The 19,324-nt window shown below is 31.9% G+C and overlaps 1 protein-coding gene across 3 annotated transcripts in view; it reads left to right on the forward strand.

Annotated features, from left to right (window-relative positions):
- Positions 1-19,324, forward strand: part of LOC134680813 (neural-cadherin-like) — a 51,022-nt gene that overhangs the window by 23,493 nt on the left and 8,205 nt on the right. For all 3 annotated transcript variants that reach the window (XM_063540048.1, XM_063540046.1, XM_063540047.1), the window contains 22 exons: positions 70-320; positions 948-1,225; positions 2,911-3,360; positions 3,712-4,089; positions 4,789-4,986; positions 5,561-5,744; positions 6,465-6,605; positions 6,832-6,953; positions 7,306-7,801; positions 8,236-8,687; positions 9,310-9,554; positions 10,146-10,315; positions 11,002-11,250; positions 11,707-11,928; positions 12,493-12,601; positions 13,422-13,600; positions 14,251-14,474; positions 15,319-15,581; positions 16,466-16,817; positions 17,388-17,618; positions 18,027-18,228; positions 18,772-18,953. In XM_063540048.1, coding sequence (XP_063396118.1) covers positions 70-320; positions 948-1,225; positions 2,911-3,360; positions 3,712-4,089; positions 4,789-4,986; positions 5,561-5,744; positions 6,465-6,605; positions 6,832-6,953; positions 7,306-7,801; positions 8,236-8,687; positions 9,310-9,554; positions 10,146-10,315; positions 11,002-11,250; positions 11,707-11,928; positions 12,493-12,601; positions 13,422-13,600; positions 14,251-14,474; positions 15,319-15,581; positions 16,466-16,817; positions 17,388-17,618; positions 18,027-18,228; positions 18,772-18,953 — 5,578 coding nt within the window. The remainder of the gene's footprint in view (positions 1-69; positions 321-947; positions 1,226-2,910; positions 3,361-3,711; positions 4,090-4,788; positions 4,987-5,560; positions 5,745-6,464; positions 6,606-6,831; positions 6,954-7,305; positions 7,802-8,235; positions 8,688-9,309; positions 9,555-10,145; positions 10,316-11,001; positions 11,251-11,706; positions 11,929-12,492; positions 12,602-13,421; positions 13,601-14,250; positions 14,475-15,318; positions 15,582-16,465; positions 16,818-17,387; positions 17,619-18,026; positions 18,229-18,771; positions 18,954-19,324) is intronic.

Genomic DNA, 19,324 nt, shown 5'->3' on the forward strand with positions numbered 1-19,324 from the left:
GACTGCATAAAATTAACTACTAACTAATATTAAAGCGATATTTAACACATTTTAATATTTTCTTTACAGCACTTTGGATTATGATCGTCAAACTAGTCATCGATATGAATTTGACATTTATGTTAAAGACGATGGTGTACCATCTCGTACAAGTCAGGCTAAGGTACTGATTGATCTGACCAATGTCAACGATGAAAAACCACAATTCCAAGATGATAACATGGTCACAACTATCAAAGACAATATTGCTTCAGGAACAGATGTATATTTGGTACAGGCCGTTGACCCTGATGGTGATAAAGTTACATACAGTTTTGAAAGTAAGTTGGATTCTGTTAAAATTCAACCTGTTCTCTTTAAGATGGTACCAAAAACCTGGACTGAAATAAAATTGACTCTTTGAATTAACGTAAAATTTTGACAAAAAATATTTGAGAAAAATATGAAAATTTCAAAAACTTGGATCACATATTTCATTGAAAAAATTTCATTGGCTATATAGCTGTTTGATATACACTAATTTTGGTCACTGAGATTCTTAATATTTCCCTTACATTAGAACCGATTGAAACATTTTGCTGATTTTTACAGAGTTATCTCCCTGTAGTGTTATGTACCAACTTAATGCAATATTTACCAGATTAATTAAACATTTTCAATACAAAGAAATTCATTAGTTTTGTGGGTACCACATTTCATTGATTCAGGGAAAATTGTATTTGAGTTCAAGTGAAGAATTGAATTTTTTGATTGTTTAAGTTTTGCTTAAAATCCTCTAGCAAATTTGCAATCTTTTGAACACTCAAATTTGTGGTAAACTTTTACATTGAAAAAAAGATGAATTCACTATATATTAACATTATTATTTAACTCTGCAAATTTAGTACTGCATGTCATTTTCTTTGTAATCTAGTGCTTTTTGATATATGGTTGTTTTTCTTCTTCAGATAATGCAAACGTGAAAGACATTTTTCAAATAAATGGTCAGACCGGTCAAATCACTGTCCAAGGCTCTGTTCCTACAAACATTGATCAGTATAATTTAAAGATTTGGGCTACTGATGACGGTAGTTGTTGTACAGCAGTCCGCCCAAATCAGCGACAAGAATCTACTGTTATTGTTAATATTGTTGATGCTGTTAACACCAAGCCATCTTTTACTGATTGTAGTTCATACCGACCAAAAGTTCTAGAGAATGAACCTGCTGGTACTTCTGTTTTTACTGTAAGTGAAAAAGTTTACTGATACTAGTTGTCGAAAGGGATCCTTTATTTATCTAGATCGGATAACAACAACTTCCTGTTTACTGTTCAATAGCATAAAGTTATGCTTGTTTGACATGGGTTGTGGATCATTTATGATTTAATTTAATTTATGCAAATTACACAAAAAGGTGTGTTGATTGTTTGGAGGTAATTAAGATTGTTTTCATTTCTCACACATCCATTAAAATTAGTGTTGTCAACGGTTAACCGGTTAACCGGTTAATCGGTCGATCCACCGAATACCGAATACCAAAAACGCTAACCGGTTAACCGGACTTTTTTCAATTTTGATAGATTTGATACAAATTTGTGCTGAAAATCAAATCATTAAATAGTTATGTTTTATTTAAAAATTGTCGTCGTGGTAATTAATTAGACAAATCAATTGTCCAGTATATTGATTGCTATTGTTAATCCTAAAAACATAAAATCAATTAGAGTTCGGGCAGGATCTTTAAGAAAAATAATTAGTAAACATGTTTTTATAACAGTAACTTTAAATCAGTAATGAGATTTAATTTTACTAATTACTTTGTTATTTCGTTTTCGATCTAATATTGTGTAAACCTACATTTAAATGTGCAACCTCCGTAGTGCAAGGGTTAGTCTTACTTTAAATTAAAAAATTGTGAAATGCAAACCAATGTGAATGTACTCAATGACGAGTAACATGCTTAAAGAAAAAAACACAGTGAAGAAACAGGTCGTACAATGACCTATAGTTGTTAATTTCTGTGTCATTTTGATCTCTTGTGAAGAATTGTCTCATTGGCAATCATACCACATTTTCTTTTTTATAATAATCATTTCAAATTGCAACGCATCCCATTATTTTCGGAAACAACAAGAGAAAAGGAAAGATTAATAGGTTTCAGACATATGACATATTCAATTCTACGAGATTAAGATTTTTTTTAAATTTTTAAACTGAAGTTGGTACAAACGCTATAGTTGATACGGTGTATTTGATTATTAGTCAAACTCCGCCAGGAATCCTCACAGACAAGCCTTTTAATGCTAAAGGAAAAACTTCAATTCTCAAAGCGTATTTATGACTTGGATGAAAGGTTGTCAAATTGACACTCATACCACATCTTTCATCTATGTGTAGGGTTCTATTGATAAGGCTTTCAAACACCAACTTAAATTACCGGTAAACCGGTTAATCGGTCGAACGATTATCCGAGTAACCGGTTAGGCAAAAGTGTACGATTTGACAACACTAATTAAAATGCAATGGGCCAAAATTTAGGGATTTCTAAATTATTTAAAAATCGAAGTAAATTAAGAATGTATAAAAATTAATCAATGGAGTTTGCATTCATTATTTAGAATCACTGATTACTGGTACAAATGTGAACCATAATTAATGTTTTGCACTAATTTTGTGAAGGAAAATCACCACTGAAATTATGAGTGCAAGTTTTTTTTTGTTTTGACCTAAGCTTGCCACTGTCTTATGTTTTGCATTTATAGAACATTGCTGGTTTTTGCAGGTTTCAGCAACAGATAACAATAGAGGCGACAATGGGGTTGTAGAATATTTATAATATTTTAATTGTTTTTGCAGGTTTCAGCAACAGATAACAATAGAGGCGACAATGGGGTTGTAGAATATTTATGATATTTTTATTGATTTTGCAGGTTTCAGCAACAGATAACAATAGAGGTGACAATGGGGTTGTAGAGTATTTTGCAGTGACTGATAGTCAGACAGTTTATTTTACTATAAATCAGACGACAGGGGAAGTAACCACAGTCATGTCACTTGATAGAGAAAGTTTTGGATCTCGTTATCTTTTCTTCACTGTGCGTGCTGTTGACAAGGGCCAGCCACCTGGTGACGATTATTGTACTTTCCCCATTACTATTGATGATAAGAATGACAATAATCCTGAATTTGGAGCAGCTCAATATGCTGGAAATGTTTTAAAAACTGCTGCGGCTGATACAGTTGTGATGACTGTGAAAGCAACAGATAAAGACATCGGTATAAATGCTGAAGTAACGTACACTAAAGCTGTAAATACAGAATACTTCAACATCGACACAAACACAGGAGTTATTACTGTGGCAAAGGTTTTAATGAGTGCTGTAAGTACCAGTAGTTTATTATGAGATTGCTGTCTTATTCAAGATTTTTTTTAATGGAGAAGTTTCATATTGTATTTGTTTCACCTGTGATGAAATTCAAAGCCTGCGAGACTTAGGTATAACTATTCCAAAGCTATGGCATAAAATTTTTGTTTGAAGTGAAATATATTTCACAAGGTAGAAGACCTGGATGCTTCATACATTGACCTTAGGATACATAGTTTCCATCTGTCATATGTCCATTATCCTTGACAACACTTATTAATTACCTTCATCTGAATAGTTATCAATATAGAGATTCAGATGTATTAATAGAAAATGTAAACTTTTTACTTTAAATATATGTTTCAGCCTGACAGTGTTGTATTCCAAGTCAAGGCTACAGACAAAGGAGTTCCTCCACGAAGTTCAACTAATGTTATCATTACAATAACAATAGCCAATGATGATGGTCAGAACCCACCTGTATGGAGTACAAATAATCCAGCCTTTAGTGTTAATGAAACAAGTCGCCAGGATACATTGGTAGGAAGTCTAACAGCCACATCACAAATCAATGGTAGTACTGGTGTCACTTTTTCGGCTATAGCTAATGGTCAAGCTGGAAGTCAAGTTGCACCATTCTACATTCAGCAAGATCAGACAAATCCAAATCAAGTTAATATCTACATCCTGGATTCCTTGAACTTTGAAGAAGTTAAATCATACACATTCCAACTTAGAGCAAGGGTAAGTTGTTTGATATTACAGCAGTGATAATGTGGATTCATTTAATTTATAGGTTCCAACTTGTGTGGATTGATGAAAACTTGTATGTCTTAAGACAGTGAATTCTGGGGTTTTGCTCGAGTTTGCGAACAATCATATGGAAAATTTGAAATTTGTTGAATATTTAAACTTTTAGTTCACCTGTACCCATGAAATTCATGAATTTCGTATCCAATAAAAAATAATGAATCCACAGAAATCAGATTTGTTATGTTTTTAATGTTAAACTTCTTACTCCATAGAGCATGTAACATGTGTAATGGGCTTGACAATGATTATTAAAATGCGTTTATTGATAAATGTAAAGTTAAGCGGAATTAAAGATATAAAAGCATAAGCAGCATTCTACCATCACTATATTTAAAACCGTTAATTTTGAATTAAATACATGTAGAAAAATGGTGAGCAGGGGTTCATTTATGAGGGGAAGAAAGACTTTTTTTCTGGAATTCAGGATTAGGCAGTTTAAATTGTGGGAATGCATGTATAGCATGTATAGCTAGTTTATGCATCTGGAATTAGGAAATTCAGGGTTAATAATATTAGGATTTGAGAACGGACACATAAGTTTTATAATTGTTGGAGATGAAACTCCTCGTTACTCTCTACTTATTTGCTTGCTTTTGACCTCATACTAAATTTTTTTTATATAATTAACAGGATAATGTTGGAGAAGTGTACAAGGATGTTTTCCCAGTTATTACAGTTCTAGATCAGAATGATGAAATACCTAATTTCCGTGGAGCTGATCCCCTGTCCACTTATATTGAAGCTTCTGTACAAGAAAACCTCGCCCCAGGAGCTGCAGTAACTACTGTGGCAGCTATAGATGAAGATATCAACCCTTTGTTTAAACAGGTAACTCTCAATTACATATGACATATATTTTGTGTAAAGTGATTTGTTTTGTGAAGTTCAATATCTTAATTTCTGTGGCTAAAAATTTGCAAGTCTTTTTTTTGTTTTTCATGTCCGTGATTGTTGCTTTTTTTGGGTTAAAAAGTGTTTTTTTTTAACTATTCAAATCTGATACTATAAAATCTTTTATTATACTAGTAATGAATTTTCGATCTGGAAACCTTTAATTAATTATTTAATAAACAATAATGTATATGGATATCTATATCCACATTACACTAAACCAGTTCTATTTATTGGAACTTGTAACAATTTATTGGAGCTTGTATCAATTTATTGGAACTTGTATCAATTATTGGAACTTGTAACAATTTATTGAAACTTGTATCAATTTATTAAAACTTGTATCAATTTATTGAAACTTGTATCAATTTAATGAAACTTGTATCAATTTATTGAAACTTGTATCAATTGAATTTGAAATTAAATTTGGGAAATTCAAAATATTTTTCTAAAAAAGGGTTATGTACAATTTACAATTTATGTGATGTATAATATTTTAATAATTTTACAGCTGAAATACTCTCTATATGGAGCATATGCACAGAACTTCAGCATAGATCAGACTACAGGTGCAATAACTACTAGATCAAGTTTTGACAGAGAAGCCTCTATCAACCATTACTATTTGTTAAATGTTCGTGTAGATGACGGCTACCCATCAGCCAGACCTAGTGCAAATGGACAACCAAATGTTGGTAAGTATATGACCAATATTTTGTGTTATATTTCTTTATCTGTGGGAAGGAATATCATTTTATGTGAAAAATATCTAAATGTATTTTAATTAAGAGGTGTCAACTTTAAAAACTTCTGAAAGTTAATGATTTCCCTCTTAGACTATGAAAAAAGAAATTTCACTAATTTTTCATGATATTTGTCATGATTACTGTAGTGAGAGTTAAACATCAATGATTGTTAGTATATTCACAAATTTAACATTCAGATGAAGCCAATGTCTACTCAACAAACTTTTCAAGTTGCTTATTTAAAACTCAAATTTTGAAGAAAAAAGAAATGTTTTGATAAAACTCACAACCTATTTCTCTGAACTAAAATTCTGAGGAGAATGGTATTCAAGAGAGATTTTCAAAGTTTATTGTGCTCCCCTTGATATCTGGGACCAATCTATGGAATTTATTGGTATTAATTTGGTTTAAGTTACTGTGAATTCAGAAATTATTGCGAGGTTTTTATTATTGCGAAAAATGCGACAGAATTGTAAACGCAATAATTTAAACTTGCATTTTGAAATATTTGATATGACTTAAACAGGATTTTTCTTAAAATTGTAAAAAATAAAAATCGCATATAAGTCTATAATGACAAAATCGCAATAATTAATGCATGCAATAATTTCTGAATTTACAGTAACCTTTACATATAAATGAATAACCATGAGTTATTTCCCTTTGTAGATGTAGCCACAGTTAGAGTGAAGATTGGAGATGAGAATGACAACCCACCTAATTTTGAAAAAACTATTTACTATGCTAATGTCAACGAAGATGCCTTTATATCATCCATAGTCACAACTGTTGAAGCCAAAGATAGAGATGGTGAGATTGCTTGTCAAATTATTTATGTTTTTCTTGCATTGTCTTTTTTATTAAGTATTTTCATGTCATGACTGGGTTTATTACACTTAAAAATACCTAGAAAAATTTTGGTTTTACAGTTTTATTTAGGAAGCAGTATACCATAAGAATCATTACAACAAATTTCTTCTTAAAATTGTATATATATTGTTCAGTTACTTATAACTCAGTCATTATTTTTATTCAGAGGCAACATTCCAGTACAATATTGTCCCTGGTCCTGAATCTTCATTTTTCTCTATTAAAACTCAACAGCTGGTTGGAGAAATTGTTGTGGCAGGAAACCTGGATTATGAAAATGGGGACAAAGTAAGTATATTTTCTAATAAGTAAAATTGTCTTTTGAAGAAATATAGTAAAATTTGTGATAATTTAAGTTCAGAAATTATTTGAAGGTTTTTATAATTGCTAAAAATGCAACAGCTTTGTAAACACAATAATTTAAACTCACATTTTGAAATACTCATTTATCTCAACTATGCTCAATCCAAAACATTTTAGAGCCAGGAATGTGCAAATGTTGAAATTTAAAGAGTTATATGATGGTCATTAAGCATTGAGTAAGAAACTTTGGAAATTAATAAAAAAAATAAATTATCAGAGGTAAATTTGAAAGATAGTATATTAAAGATTGTAATGATTGATATTGTTTCACTTTTAGGCCTACAATCTAACTATCAGAGTGAATGATGGGAAATATACTGCTGAAACCTTGGTAGAAATAACAATTAATGACGTGAACGACAATCCACCAGTCTTTGACAAACCAAGTTATGTGATCAATAACGTAACAGAAGAGATGGTCTACTCACCACAGAACCCACTCATGTTGTTACAGGCACATGCTATGGACCCAGACACCTTCAGACAGAAGGGTATGGAGTACCGAATCTCTAATGAGGATCCTGTCATCGCTAACTTGTTTTCCATTGATGCCAACACAGGCATTTTGAATCTGGTCGGCAAATTAGATCGAGACAAACCAGATGGCAGAGAAGTTTACCAGTTTAACTTACTTGCTATTGATGAGCCAGGGGAGACGATCAGATTAACAGGATATGCTACAGTACAGATTTTCCCGATTGACATCAATGACAATAAGCCTAAGTTTATACCTGATAACCCAACAGGAACTGTTAACGAAATGTCTCCAGTTGGTAAGTTTTGTAACCCTCTTTTCCATTACTGTAAATTCAGAAATTATTGCATGCATTTATTATTGAGATTTTGTCATTCTAAACTAAAATATGATTATTTGCGATATTAGGAAAAATCCTGTTTAATTCATATAGAAAAATTTCAAAATGTGAGTTTAAATTATTGCGATCATTATAATCCTGTCACATCTTTTGTATTTTAAAATAAATACATTGCAATGATTTCTCAATTAACAGTATCAAAATCAATGGTTTATTTTAAGAACTGATTCTAAAGAAGAAGAGAAGTGTACAATATTTTATTTCAGTTCTTATACATCCTTTGCTCTCAGGTGTTCCTGATGAATGATTTAAAACCCAGAAAGCACTTAAGTAAAATGTCATTTATTTAGCCTTGTTTCAGTTGTTTTTATAGTATTTTGTTCACTTTTCAGGAACTTCTGTAATGAGAGTAATCGCTGAAGACTATGATGCTGGTCTTAACGCTGAATTTACATTCCAAATCATTGGGGATGGTACCCCAAGAACAGCCTTCAGAATAGAGGGCGACGGACAGGTGTTTACAACAGTAGCAGACCTAGACAGAGAAAAACATGCTCAGTACTTCTTTGTTGTCCAAGCAGTAGACAAGGGATCTACTCCACAAACCAGTTCAGCATCGGTCACAATTAACATCATTGATATTAATGATAATCCACCAGTGTTTAACGAGTCTGTGTACCGTGTGACCATTCCGGAGACCCATTCTGGCGCCATTCTTACGATTAAGGCTGATGATCCTGATGTGGATGAGGTGTTGAGGTATTCCCTCAATCAAGATGCTTACAAACATTTCACCATTACAACACAAGGCAGAGAGGGTATTATTGGAGTGTACAATGGCAGTGTAAGTATAAGTAAATTAGTAGAATGCGAGAAAAAGGAATGCTAATTTGGCAGCGGCAGCATAAACTATTGTTATAAAGTGTTATATTTCAAAAGGGAAAAGATCCTTAGTACTAGTAACAGTGGTTCAACAAATGTTCAAGAACTGCTGAAAAGACTACATTTTTTTTGTCAAATGGATTTCTCGACAATTTTTAGCAATAGGATAACTGGTATATGGAATCCTTAGATACTATAATCAATAGGTCAACTCAATTTGATGTATGTAATATGATATTGTTAGGTGCACATTTTCATTTGGCAGAATTCAACTGAAGTCAGTTTTACAAAAAAAAAAACCTTATGACTAAGATTGATCATAAGTCATAAACATTTCAGTAATACTTGTGACCAATCTTAGTGGTAAGTTCTTTTGTGAAAAGGACTCCTGACCTTTACCTATTTTTGTTGTTCATTAGTTAATGTTAAGTTTTTATGGTGTAGTCTATTTCTCAGATACAATATTCAATAGGTCGAATATATTTGATGTATTGAATTTGGTGTACATGTTCATCTGGTAGAGATTCATCTGACCCTGACCTCATTTACATAATTAAAATGAAGCCATTTATTTTAACTTTTAGAACCCTGATTATGAAGCAGGAGAAACATTCTTCAATTTAACAGCTACAGTAAAAGATCGTGAAGATAAATATACAGCATCCACCAATATTCAGATCACTATTGAGGATGTCAATGATGAGAAGCCGATATTTATGATAAAAAATAAAGAAATCAATAGGGATGAAGGAGACGCCACTGCAGTCAACTCGGAACTAGCCACATTTACCGCTACCGATCGGGATACCGGCCTAAACGGTGAAATCAGGTTTGTGCAGAAAATTTTAATTTGCACAGAACTTTGTTAAAGGCTGTTTTTTTTTTTACCTAGTATATAAGTTTTATGTTTACAAGTTGTGAATTGGTTGGTGAGTTGTCTCATTTGCATTCATATCACATCCTCTTATATATATTGAACTTGTAGCTGTTAAAATATTAATTCTCTGTTTTAAGAGGGTGATCAGTTAGTTATACAACTTCTCTTCCATTATGGAATTACACAAACATATATAGGCATCATGCTAGCATGCAATATAACTTTCAATATGAGAAAAAAAAACTTTTTGAGTAAGGACAGAAATGTATGAAATAAAATTATATGATTGGTTCTTACAAGAAATCTGCTATTACAGAAATAATTCCTTCTGCCATGCTCTATGCTGATTATAACAGCTTTAGCTTTAAATTTAGATAAAAGAAATCCATGCACAATTTTTTTGTATTTTTTCAACAGGAGGATGGTTTTTGTTTACCTTCATTGAAGATTTTCATCTTTTTTTACGCGTTTTGCGTTAGATAATATAAAATTATAATAGATTTATCACAATTTTCACAGTAGGAACATATTTTCTTTTTTTAGCTACTTCATTGGAAAAGACCCCAGAGATGAAAATCCAAAAGAATATTTTAAATTGGAGGAATATACTGATCCTACAACTTCTAAACTGTCTGCAAGAATCAGACTAAATAAGCTGCTTGATAGAGAACATATTGCTAAACATACTGTGTATATTTTGGCTATGGACAAAGGTAAATAGGTCAATATGTAATTAGAAATTATTAACACTTAAAAATTGTTGCATGTCTTTTTGAAAAATAAACTGTACCAGAAGAAAGGAGAATAGGAATATATGCAAGTGCATGTTGTGTATAACAAACAAACAAATATATTTTTTTTTAAAGTATGCCTTTACCATGCAATTTTGCTTATAAGTTGTTTTTCAAGAGAAAGTTTCTAACTGAAAAAAAAAATTAATTTGAATATTTTAAAACTTCAAATAAAGGTATTAGTTTGAAGTCTTAAGGGAAAAATCATTGCTTTAATAGGCTATTTGCCAATTCCCGTTATTCCCGTTATTGACTCTGTAATTAATATGAGGGACATGAATTATTATTTACAATGGAGAGCTAGCAGAAATGGCAAATTTACCTGTGCGTAATGTTAGTAATCTTTAAGGTTTTCAAATCTTATAATTACATTAATTTGTTGTTAAGCTAAATATTTTTGACATCCAAAATTATTTTTCATGAAAAATTAGTTAAACTCCCGATACATCACTTTGAATTCATCATGCTTTGCATTGCCAAAAGCCAATTTTGTCCGGTATAGAACCAGTCTAGGATTGACAAAGGGAATTAATTTGTTTAAAAAGTGTGTAATTACAGAATCAAATTTGGTATTTGGCAAATGAACTATTGAATCCACTTTTTTGTAGGAGTTCCTAGTTTGACCGGTACTGCGACCTTGACCGTCAGTGTAAACGACATCAATGATGAGTTTCCAAAAATCAAAGGCGTACCCTATGCTAAAATAATGGAAAATGCACCAATCAGTACTCTTGTAACAACTGTGTTGGGTGAAGATCCTGATCTACCTAACAATGGGCCTCCTTTTGGATTTGATGGAATACCCTGCACTAGCCAAGATCAAGCACAGTGTAAATTTGATGTCAACTTTATGGCAGGTAAGAAGGATAATGTCTGTTGAGAATTTTCAAAATTATGACCTTGAACTTGGATTTTTTTCTTTTAGTACAGTTTGTAGAAACATCTCCTTATGCATACATCACCAGATGCTAATGAAACTTTGTTCATTTTAAGATTTTGACATGAAGATGTGCAAATTTGTACTGCATTTGCCAACAAATGCCAGAGTTATGCCCCCTTAACATGTAGACTGAATCAGTAATTGTCTATATTGTATAGCAACAAAAGAACACATAACATTTTATGTTTAAAACTCATATTAATCTGCATGGTTATTTTAAAACAAAATCTTCTTGGATTTGACCTTACTAGTGAAGCCAAAGGCTAATAGAGTATTTAATTAACTTTATATATCATGAGGATTAGAAGCATTTTTGTAATTTAAAACAAAATATCCTCAGTTTTTAATAACAATATATGTTTTCTCATACTAGCATTGGATGGTGGAAATGGAGGAGCTCAAATCAAATCAAAAGAAGTCTTTGACAGAGAGGTTAAGAAGTTTTATTACCTACCCATTAAAATGTGGGATAAAAGAGGAGTTTCAAATGTACTGAGCCAGACTGGTACCAATACACTTACTATTGAGATAGGGGACATTAACGACAACCCACATGGACCAGGAACTCAGAATATACATGTGTATAATTACAAAGGTAAATGGCATTCACATAACATATGAAAGTATTTATGATATGTTTTTATTTTTTACTCCTGTGAATTCTCTTTTACTTTATTATATCATAATCATGTGAAATCATTTTCTTTCATATACTCGTTAGAATGACAGTGGCATTCCAGCCTTTTAAAAAGGGGGGTACCCAACCCAGGACAAACGGGAGGGTGTCCAAGTCCAACTATATGTCCCCATTCAAATGCATTGATCGGCCAAAAAAAAGGGGGTTAAACCCCCCCCCCCCCTGGATCTGACAATGAATGAATTTATCATCGTTTCATAAATTGTTGACATGACTTTTTTTTTATTCGTAATATTTAATATTTCTCTCCTGAATTTTTTATTTGGAGCTGTTTTGATAATTTGAAAATTTGCTCTTGCTGAATAAAAATTTGCCACCAATGAACTGAACTAAGTTTTCCTTGGAATTTATTAGATTTTGTTTATTGCTTTTCAAAGGGAAAATATATATATGTTTGGGTTATTGTCTTCTATAAACCTGTTATTGTACACATATTGTGATTATTCCATACTTATCTTTCAGGAATGTTTAGGAATATTGAGATTGGAGCTGTAAACTACGCTGATTTAGATGACCATGACATTGACGATAAGACCTTTGTTGGCCCTGATAATTATCAGAAATTTTTCAGGTAAGCCATTTATATAATTTATATTTCATCAAAGCTTTTTACAGTTAATTTTACCATCAAATTGACTGCTATTTCATTTAGAAATTATGCCAGTTGGTTGGAAGGGACTTTGTAAATATTCCTTCAACATTTTACATTAAGTTTAAATTATTACATTTATATTTATACCAAACTTCTTCTAAACAAATTTAACAACGGTTCATGAAAAAAAACATTTTATGTCAGAGTCCAGTCCATTCTTAAAAAGAGATTTTTCAGTGTGACAAAAATGTTTGTTTACGTTCTTCAAACAGACACATTAAAATGTTTGTTTACGTTCTTCAAACAGACACATTAAAATGTTTGTTTACGTTCTTCAAACAGACACATTAAAATGTTTGTTTACGTTCTTCAAACAGACACATTAAAATGTTTGTTTACGTTCTTCAAACAGACACATTAAAATGTTATAGGATTTAAAAGTATATTGTAAACAAACCTGTTTTGGCGAGCGTTTTATTTTTCGGTACTTTCACAAGGGGGAAAAGAACGCGAATATAGATCGTCCCGAATAAGGAAATCTTTATTAATCTACATCAAGTAAATAAGAAAATTGTAAATTTTAAAAGCCGCGAAATGGACTAGAATTGCTAAAGTATCCACGAAAAATAAGTTGGTTTAAAGTATTGAATCTGATGTGTCCATGAACATTGATCGAATTAAAGTATTCAAGTCTGCAACAATATTTAAACCATTTTTACCTCAGAGGTCTGACAGGGCCTCGGATGTATTGCCATCGCCTGATTTTCCGCTAATTTGAATATATTTATTTCTTTTTAAGTGTTAACCGGGAGTCTGGGATGATAACTATGCTTCATAATGTACCAACTGGCAAATGGACATTTAATGTAGATGTGTCTGACAGAGTCGATAAGCTAACCACAAAATCCTCTGTTACAGTAACGATCGAAGAAATGCCAGAGGAAGCACCATATAAATCAGGATCTGTTAGACTCTCAGGTTTGTTTATATGATATGCATTCAAAGATAGTTCTATTTTGTAAATAAAAAAGTCTGCAGAATTGATTTATAAGATAAAAAGTATCATTAAGTTTTACTAGAGACGGTCAAATCCTAGATTGATGTCATGACATATTAAAATAATTTTGTTCATCTATCTTTTAAATCAACTGTTAGAAAATTTGACTTCTTTCTATATTGGGATCAATCAAGAATCAAAATTTTATAGATTAGTACTAAGAATTAACTTCATGGTATTTGAAGACTGGCTAATGTCAATTAACAAATATACATGCCCAAATTGAATTATTCTAAATTTAATAGTTTATTGGAGTAGGAAAACAGATATTTGTGAGGATAAAACCAAGGTTGCCAAATATTCATACCTTACTGTTATTTTGCGTCTAATGACATGACTTAAAAAATCTTCAAAAGCAACATTTTTTTATTCCACTTATATTTGATAAACGTCTTTTAAACAAATCCTTCTTTTGATCAGCATCTTTTGGAATTGAATTTTCTATAAATAACAGATAATGAAATTTTCCTTTGATTTTTCATTTCCCTATCTTTAAACGCATAAAACTAGCATACCAAAACAAACTAAACATGACAGAAATATAAAGAATTTTTTTTCAACATTATTATAGGTACAACACCAGAAGAATTTATTACACCAGATAGTGAAGGGCTGTCACCTTACGATAAATTTAGAACACGTCTTGCTAATAGCCTTGGAGCAGAAAAAGAGAATGTACAGATGATCAGTGTTTTAAAGAAAGACGATTTCACAGATGTCAGGTTCTCTGCTCACGGCTCACCATATTACTCCAACACCAAAATGAATGGAGCTGTACTTAAAAACAAAAACGGAGTAAGTTTTTTTGCATACAATGGGAGGCAACTCTCATTGTACCTAATTGATAACACCTTGTAAGGGATTGCTTCCCTTTGATACTTCATCCGGGTTTATATTACCATGTGGTTTTAAGCAAAAGAGCATGTTTCAACCACTTTTCATTATAATGTTATTGAAGTTAATTTTTATTATATAATTAAACACTATTAGTTTTCAATTAAGAGTAATATGAAACAATATAAAAAATATTGATTTATAGATACAATAAAAATAATTATTAATTGATTGGTTGTTTGTTGCTTGGTAAAAAATAATTGAGGGATCTAGTTATATACATGTAAAATAGAGGGAATTCAAAAAGTTAATATGAGGCTGATGTTACCTGTGAAAGGGGACGAAGTTAGAAAACCTTTAGAATACTTAAGTATGTCATGATGTTAACAGCAGATTTATATGTTTATAAACAATTATTGCAATCCTGAGCATAATTTTAGAATAATTTGATTTTTAAAAAGGGGAAGTTCTAATGGTCAATTGAAACCATAAATAAAACAACAGACACATTATGGAGGGTCAAATGAAGATCAAAGAAAAGGACAAGAAAAATACCTCACAAAAAGCACTGAAAGAGCTTCATAACGGCTAGCAGTTCCTGCTTCTGCTCCTGCTCCACTATTTTAGTCATAATTTAGCTAATGGCAACTAAATAATTCTATATTGATTTCAGTTAAATAAAAGTACAGGGCACCACATTTAGCACAGTGATAAGTTGAAAATATTTTGACTTTTTTCATTGCTTTTAAAGTTGTTTATATGTAGAGAATTACTGAAGTTTACCTTCATAATTTTATATTTACAGTTTGCCCAAGATGCAGGTGCTACCATTGAAATGATCAACATTGACGAATGTTTAAAGGAAACTTGTGAATCTGGCTGTTACAACTTCCTTAAAGTGACAGGCAAACCAAACTTGGTGAACGTCAGGGGGAGCGCAATTGTTGGCGTGGAGACATTTGTTCAAGGGAAGTGTGGATGTCATGAACCAGTCAGTCAGACGGAGTGTGATCCTACATATTGTTATAATGGAGGAACATGCAAAAAAGATTATTGGAATGTTTTGAGGTATGTCGAGAGATGAAGATTTACTTACTTATTTACTTATGGGCTTTGCTCATTGTTGAAGGCTGTATGTTGACCTATAGTTGTTAATATCTGTGTCATTTTGGTCTTTTGTGGATAGTTGTATCATAGGCAATCATACCACATCTTCATTTTGATATTATAAGGTTATGGCTATCAGACACCAGACACTAAATATGGCTTAGTGATAGCTCTACTACACATTTTTATCATATTTTACATTTTTAGGGGAAAATGATTTAAAATATATGAATAAAATCATATGAGTGGTTAAATTTGACTGAGACAGGACTTATTGACTGACAAAGGTTTATACCCTTTCCAATCATTTACCAGGAGTATGGTTTTCAATGACCTTGAGTTCCTGTGAGGGTCAGAGTAAAACAAGTATATACATACTCCATTGTTTAACCTTTCAATGAGGGAAAACAGTCAGTTTCCTTTTCAGGTCACAGGGATCATGTGTTTTTAAGCTCAGGATTTTGGGATTGACTCTTTCGGGACTTCAGGATTTTGTGTTTTTACGCCCAGGATTTCATTTTTGGATCTGGTGTATTTGAGCCCGGGATTTCTGGATCAGGACCCCTCCTACCTCCCCCCTTCAATGCATTGTGGTTTTTGTAGACAAATTGTTCCAGTAATGTAAAAGTGCTGTGTACAATTTAAGCAATACTAATTAAACGTGAATTAAACTGTTAACTGATGATAAATGACTAGGCTTGAAACAGTAACATTGTGTATTTCAGAATTTAAAAAAAGTGCACTGCAACTATATATATATATATATCAAGTAAAAAATACTATGCAAGAGAAATAATTAAGAATAAGTTTATTTTTTATAAAAACAATTTAATTTTTTCTTGTAGCTGTGAATGTTCAGCAGGATTTGATGGACCACGATGCCAGTCGACACGTCATGGTTTTGACGGAACTGGTTATGCCTTGTACAAACCTTTAGAACAGTGTGAAAACTCTGAAACTAGTATAGAGTTCATTACTTCAAGTGATAATGGGCTACTTATGTATAATGGTCCCGTGTCAGATAATTTCCAACCTCAGGATTATATGTCCTTGGAATTGGCAGGGGGTTACCCAATTCTAAAAATAGACCAAGGATCAGGAGAACAGACACTGTCTATAAATAGTCCCTCACTGAATGGAGGCAATAAACTCAGTGATGGTAAATGGCATCATATTAATATCAGGAGAAGAGGAAAGGTAAAAATCTTTTAATATATTTCAGAATGGGACAATTAGTCAAAATATTTTGAAAACAAATTATGTAGAAAACCTCAAAGCCGTCTTAACATTTCTGTTTTATAAAAATTGTCCAATATTAGCAACTGATTTATAAATGATCTACTGTGGATTCATTATTATTCATGGGATACAAATTTTCTAGGAATTTTTAGGTATTTGTAAACTTTGAAGTCAGATGTGAAAAAAATACAAATTTTCTAAAGGTTCATGTATGTATTCAGACTTTGGCAGAACTACAAATTCAAATATACAGCAAAGAACAAGTTTCCTGAAGCTGTAAATATTAATATCCACATCAAATTCAGACATAACTACATTTGACAAAACCAGGAATTCAAATATCCACCAGAGAACAATTTCTTAAATAAACGAAAATAAATTATTCTACAGAAGTTAAGATTCAAAAACTGTATTTTACTCTCAATCAGTATCAGAAGGGTAAAGGTGTAAAAAATTATGAAACTTTAGAGGAGCTGTATATTTCAAAAATGGTGCAAAATAAAAAAAATCTTGTCTATTTTTTTTTAGTTGATCACCTTGACTGTTGATTATTGTAAGGACATTGCACCGAATACTGATGGCATTGTGGATGATAGATCTATATGTGAGGTGACTATGTCAACTCCTGGTGAAAATATGTTCCTGAATGTGAATGCACCATTACAGTTGGGTGGAAGACAATCACAACCAAACCTACCAGCTGGAATTACAACTAACAAGTTCAATGGATGTGTTAGAAATTTACGACACAACAATGAAGTGAGTTTACTTTTTTGAGCCCTGATTCTTCTCTTCTTTTTTTATTTTTTTTTACCTCTCTCAAAACATACAAAAAATATGTAACAAAATTGATTAAAATGTTGTAAACATTGAACATTACTTTGTTTATTGACTATTTTTTCAAATGGTCACTTTAAAATAAAACAAAATGTAGAATTCCAGAACCAGTCTTTGGGAAACATGATGTTTTCCAGATTTTTACCAGAATAAATGCAAACCTGCCAAATAATTATTGTGAAGGATTCACCCTTAACACATAGATTTTTTTTTATTGCCTTACCCTTAATATATTTACCCATATTCATAATTTCTATATTGTTAACAATTGGTACCATATGTCAGCAGAAAAGCCCTCACAAATAGTAAGAAATATCTTTTTTCTTCTAGTTATATGACCTGTATACTGGTTCTGGTACCTACCCAGGAAGTTTTGATGGTTGTCCAAAGGAAGATGATGCCTGTCAAAAGAACAGTGTAAACCTACCCAAGAAATGTGGAGATAATGGTGACTGTCAGATTACTGATTTAGCCACTGGTACAACTATCTGTATATGTAATAGTGGATGGAGAGGGGATACTTGTGATATACGTAAGTACTTTCACTCTTTATCTGGAAGATTAGTTTTCACAGAACAATGCTACACATATCAAAGTTATGCATCTCCAACATGGAATTGTTTTTGGAATTTTTTCATAATTTTTCCAGTAAAATTTCTTAAATCGTATTTAAGATTGTGGAATTGAAAATTACTATTACATAAAAACTTCATAGAAAACTTGCATGAGGTTATGCACCTCTCTCCATGGTGTTAACATTGTTTTTTTTATTTTCCACATTTTACATTTCCCTGAATTTAAATGTTCATTCATTTCTCTGTTGTTTGAGAAACATATTGTGCAACCTCTCTATTTGTGTCAGTGATTCATTTTATAGGGTAAAAAAATCTTCATTATTTTGATCACAATGACAAATTTAATATTTCAGAATGGGAAGGCAAAAGTTAAAGTGCCCTCGTTTTTTCAAAAAAAAATTATCAACTTAAAATATATTTCATTTCTTCAAAATGAAAGACAGTTTATTTCATAACAAAATAGATTATTTGATTTATTGCATGCACATTTTTTTTATCAGAAACCTCTATAAAAGATCTAAATGGAATTGGAAGTTATATGGACTGGACCTTAGAGTCAACCTTCCAGAGTTTGTTATCACACTGGGATACAGATGTCCATGTAATGTACAGAACAAGAGACACTGACGGAGTTATCTTCCATGTCTCTTCAACATCCACCAATGAATTTGTCAGGCTTGAGGTATGACCAATTGCGTCTCTTCTGAATGATTGTATACACATGGAATACATAATGTACAAGCATATGTCATGCTTTTTATAAAGTTGAAGAATGGAAAAAAATATTGAGATACTCAACCAATTTAGTTGATAGATAAAAGGCTATTTCTCCAGTGGCGGATCCAGAACTTTTTGGAAAGGGGGCAGGCTCCAGTTACGCTTCAGTGATTCCCTATATAATCAACCAAGTTTTCCACGAAAAGGGGGGGGGGGGCTCGGGCCTCCTAGGGACCCCCCTGGATCTGCCTATGTTCTCTTATCCCATGATCATATACTGTAAATACAGAAATTATTGCCTGCTTTTATTATTGTGAATTTTTTCATTTTAGATTC

The sequence above is a fragment of the Mytilus trossulus genome, chromosome 8 (assembly GCF_036588685.1).
Source record: "Mytilus trossulus isolate FHL-02 chromosome 8, PNRI_Mtr1.1.1.hap1, whole genome shotgun sequence".
NCBI lineage: Eukaryota > Metazoa > Mollusca > Bivalvia > Mytilida > Mytilidae > Mytilus > Mytilus trossulus.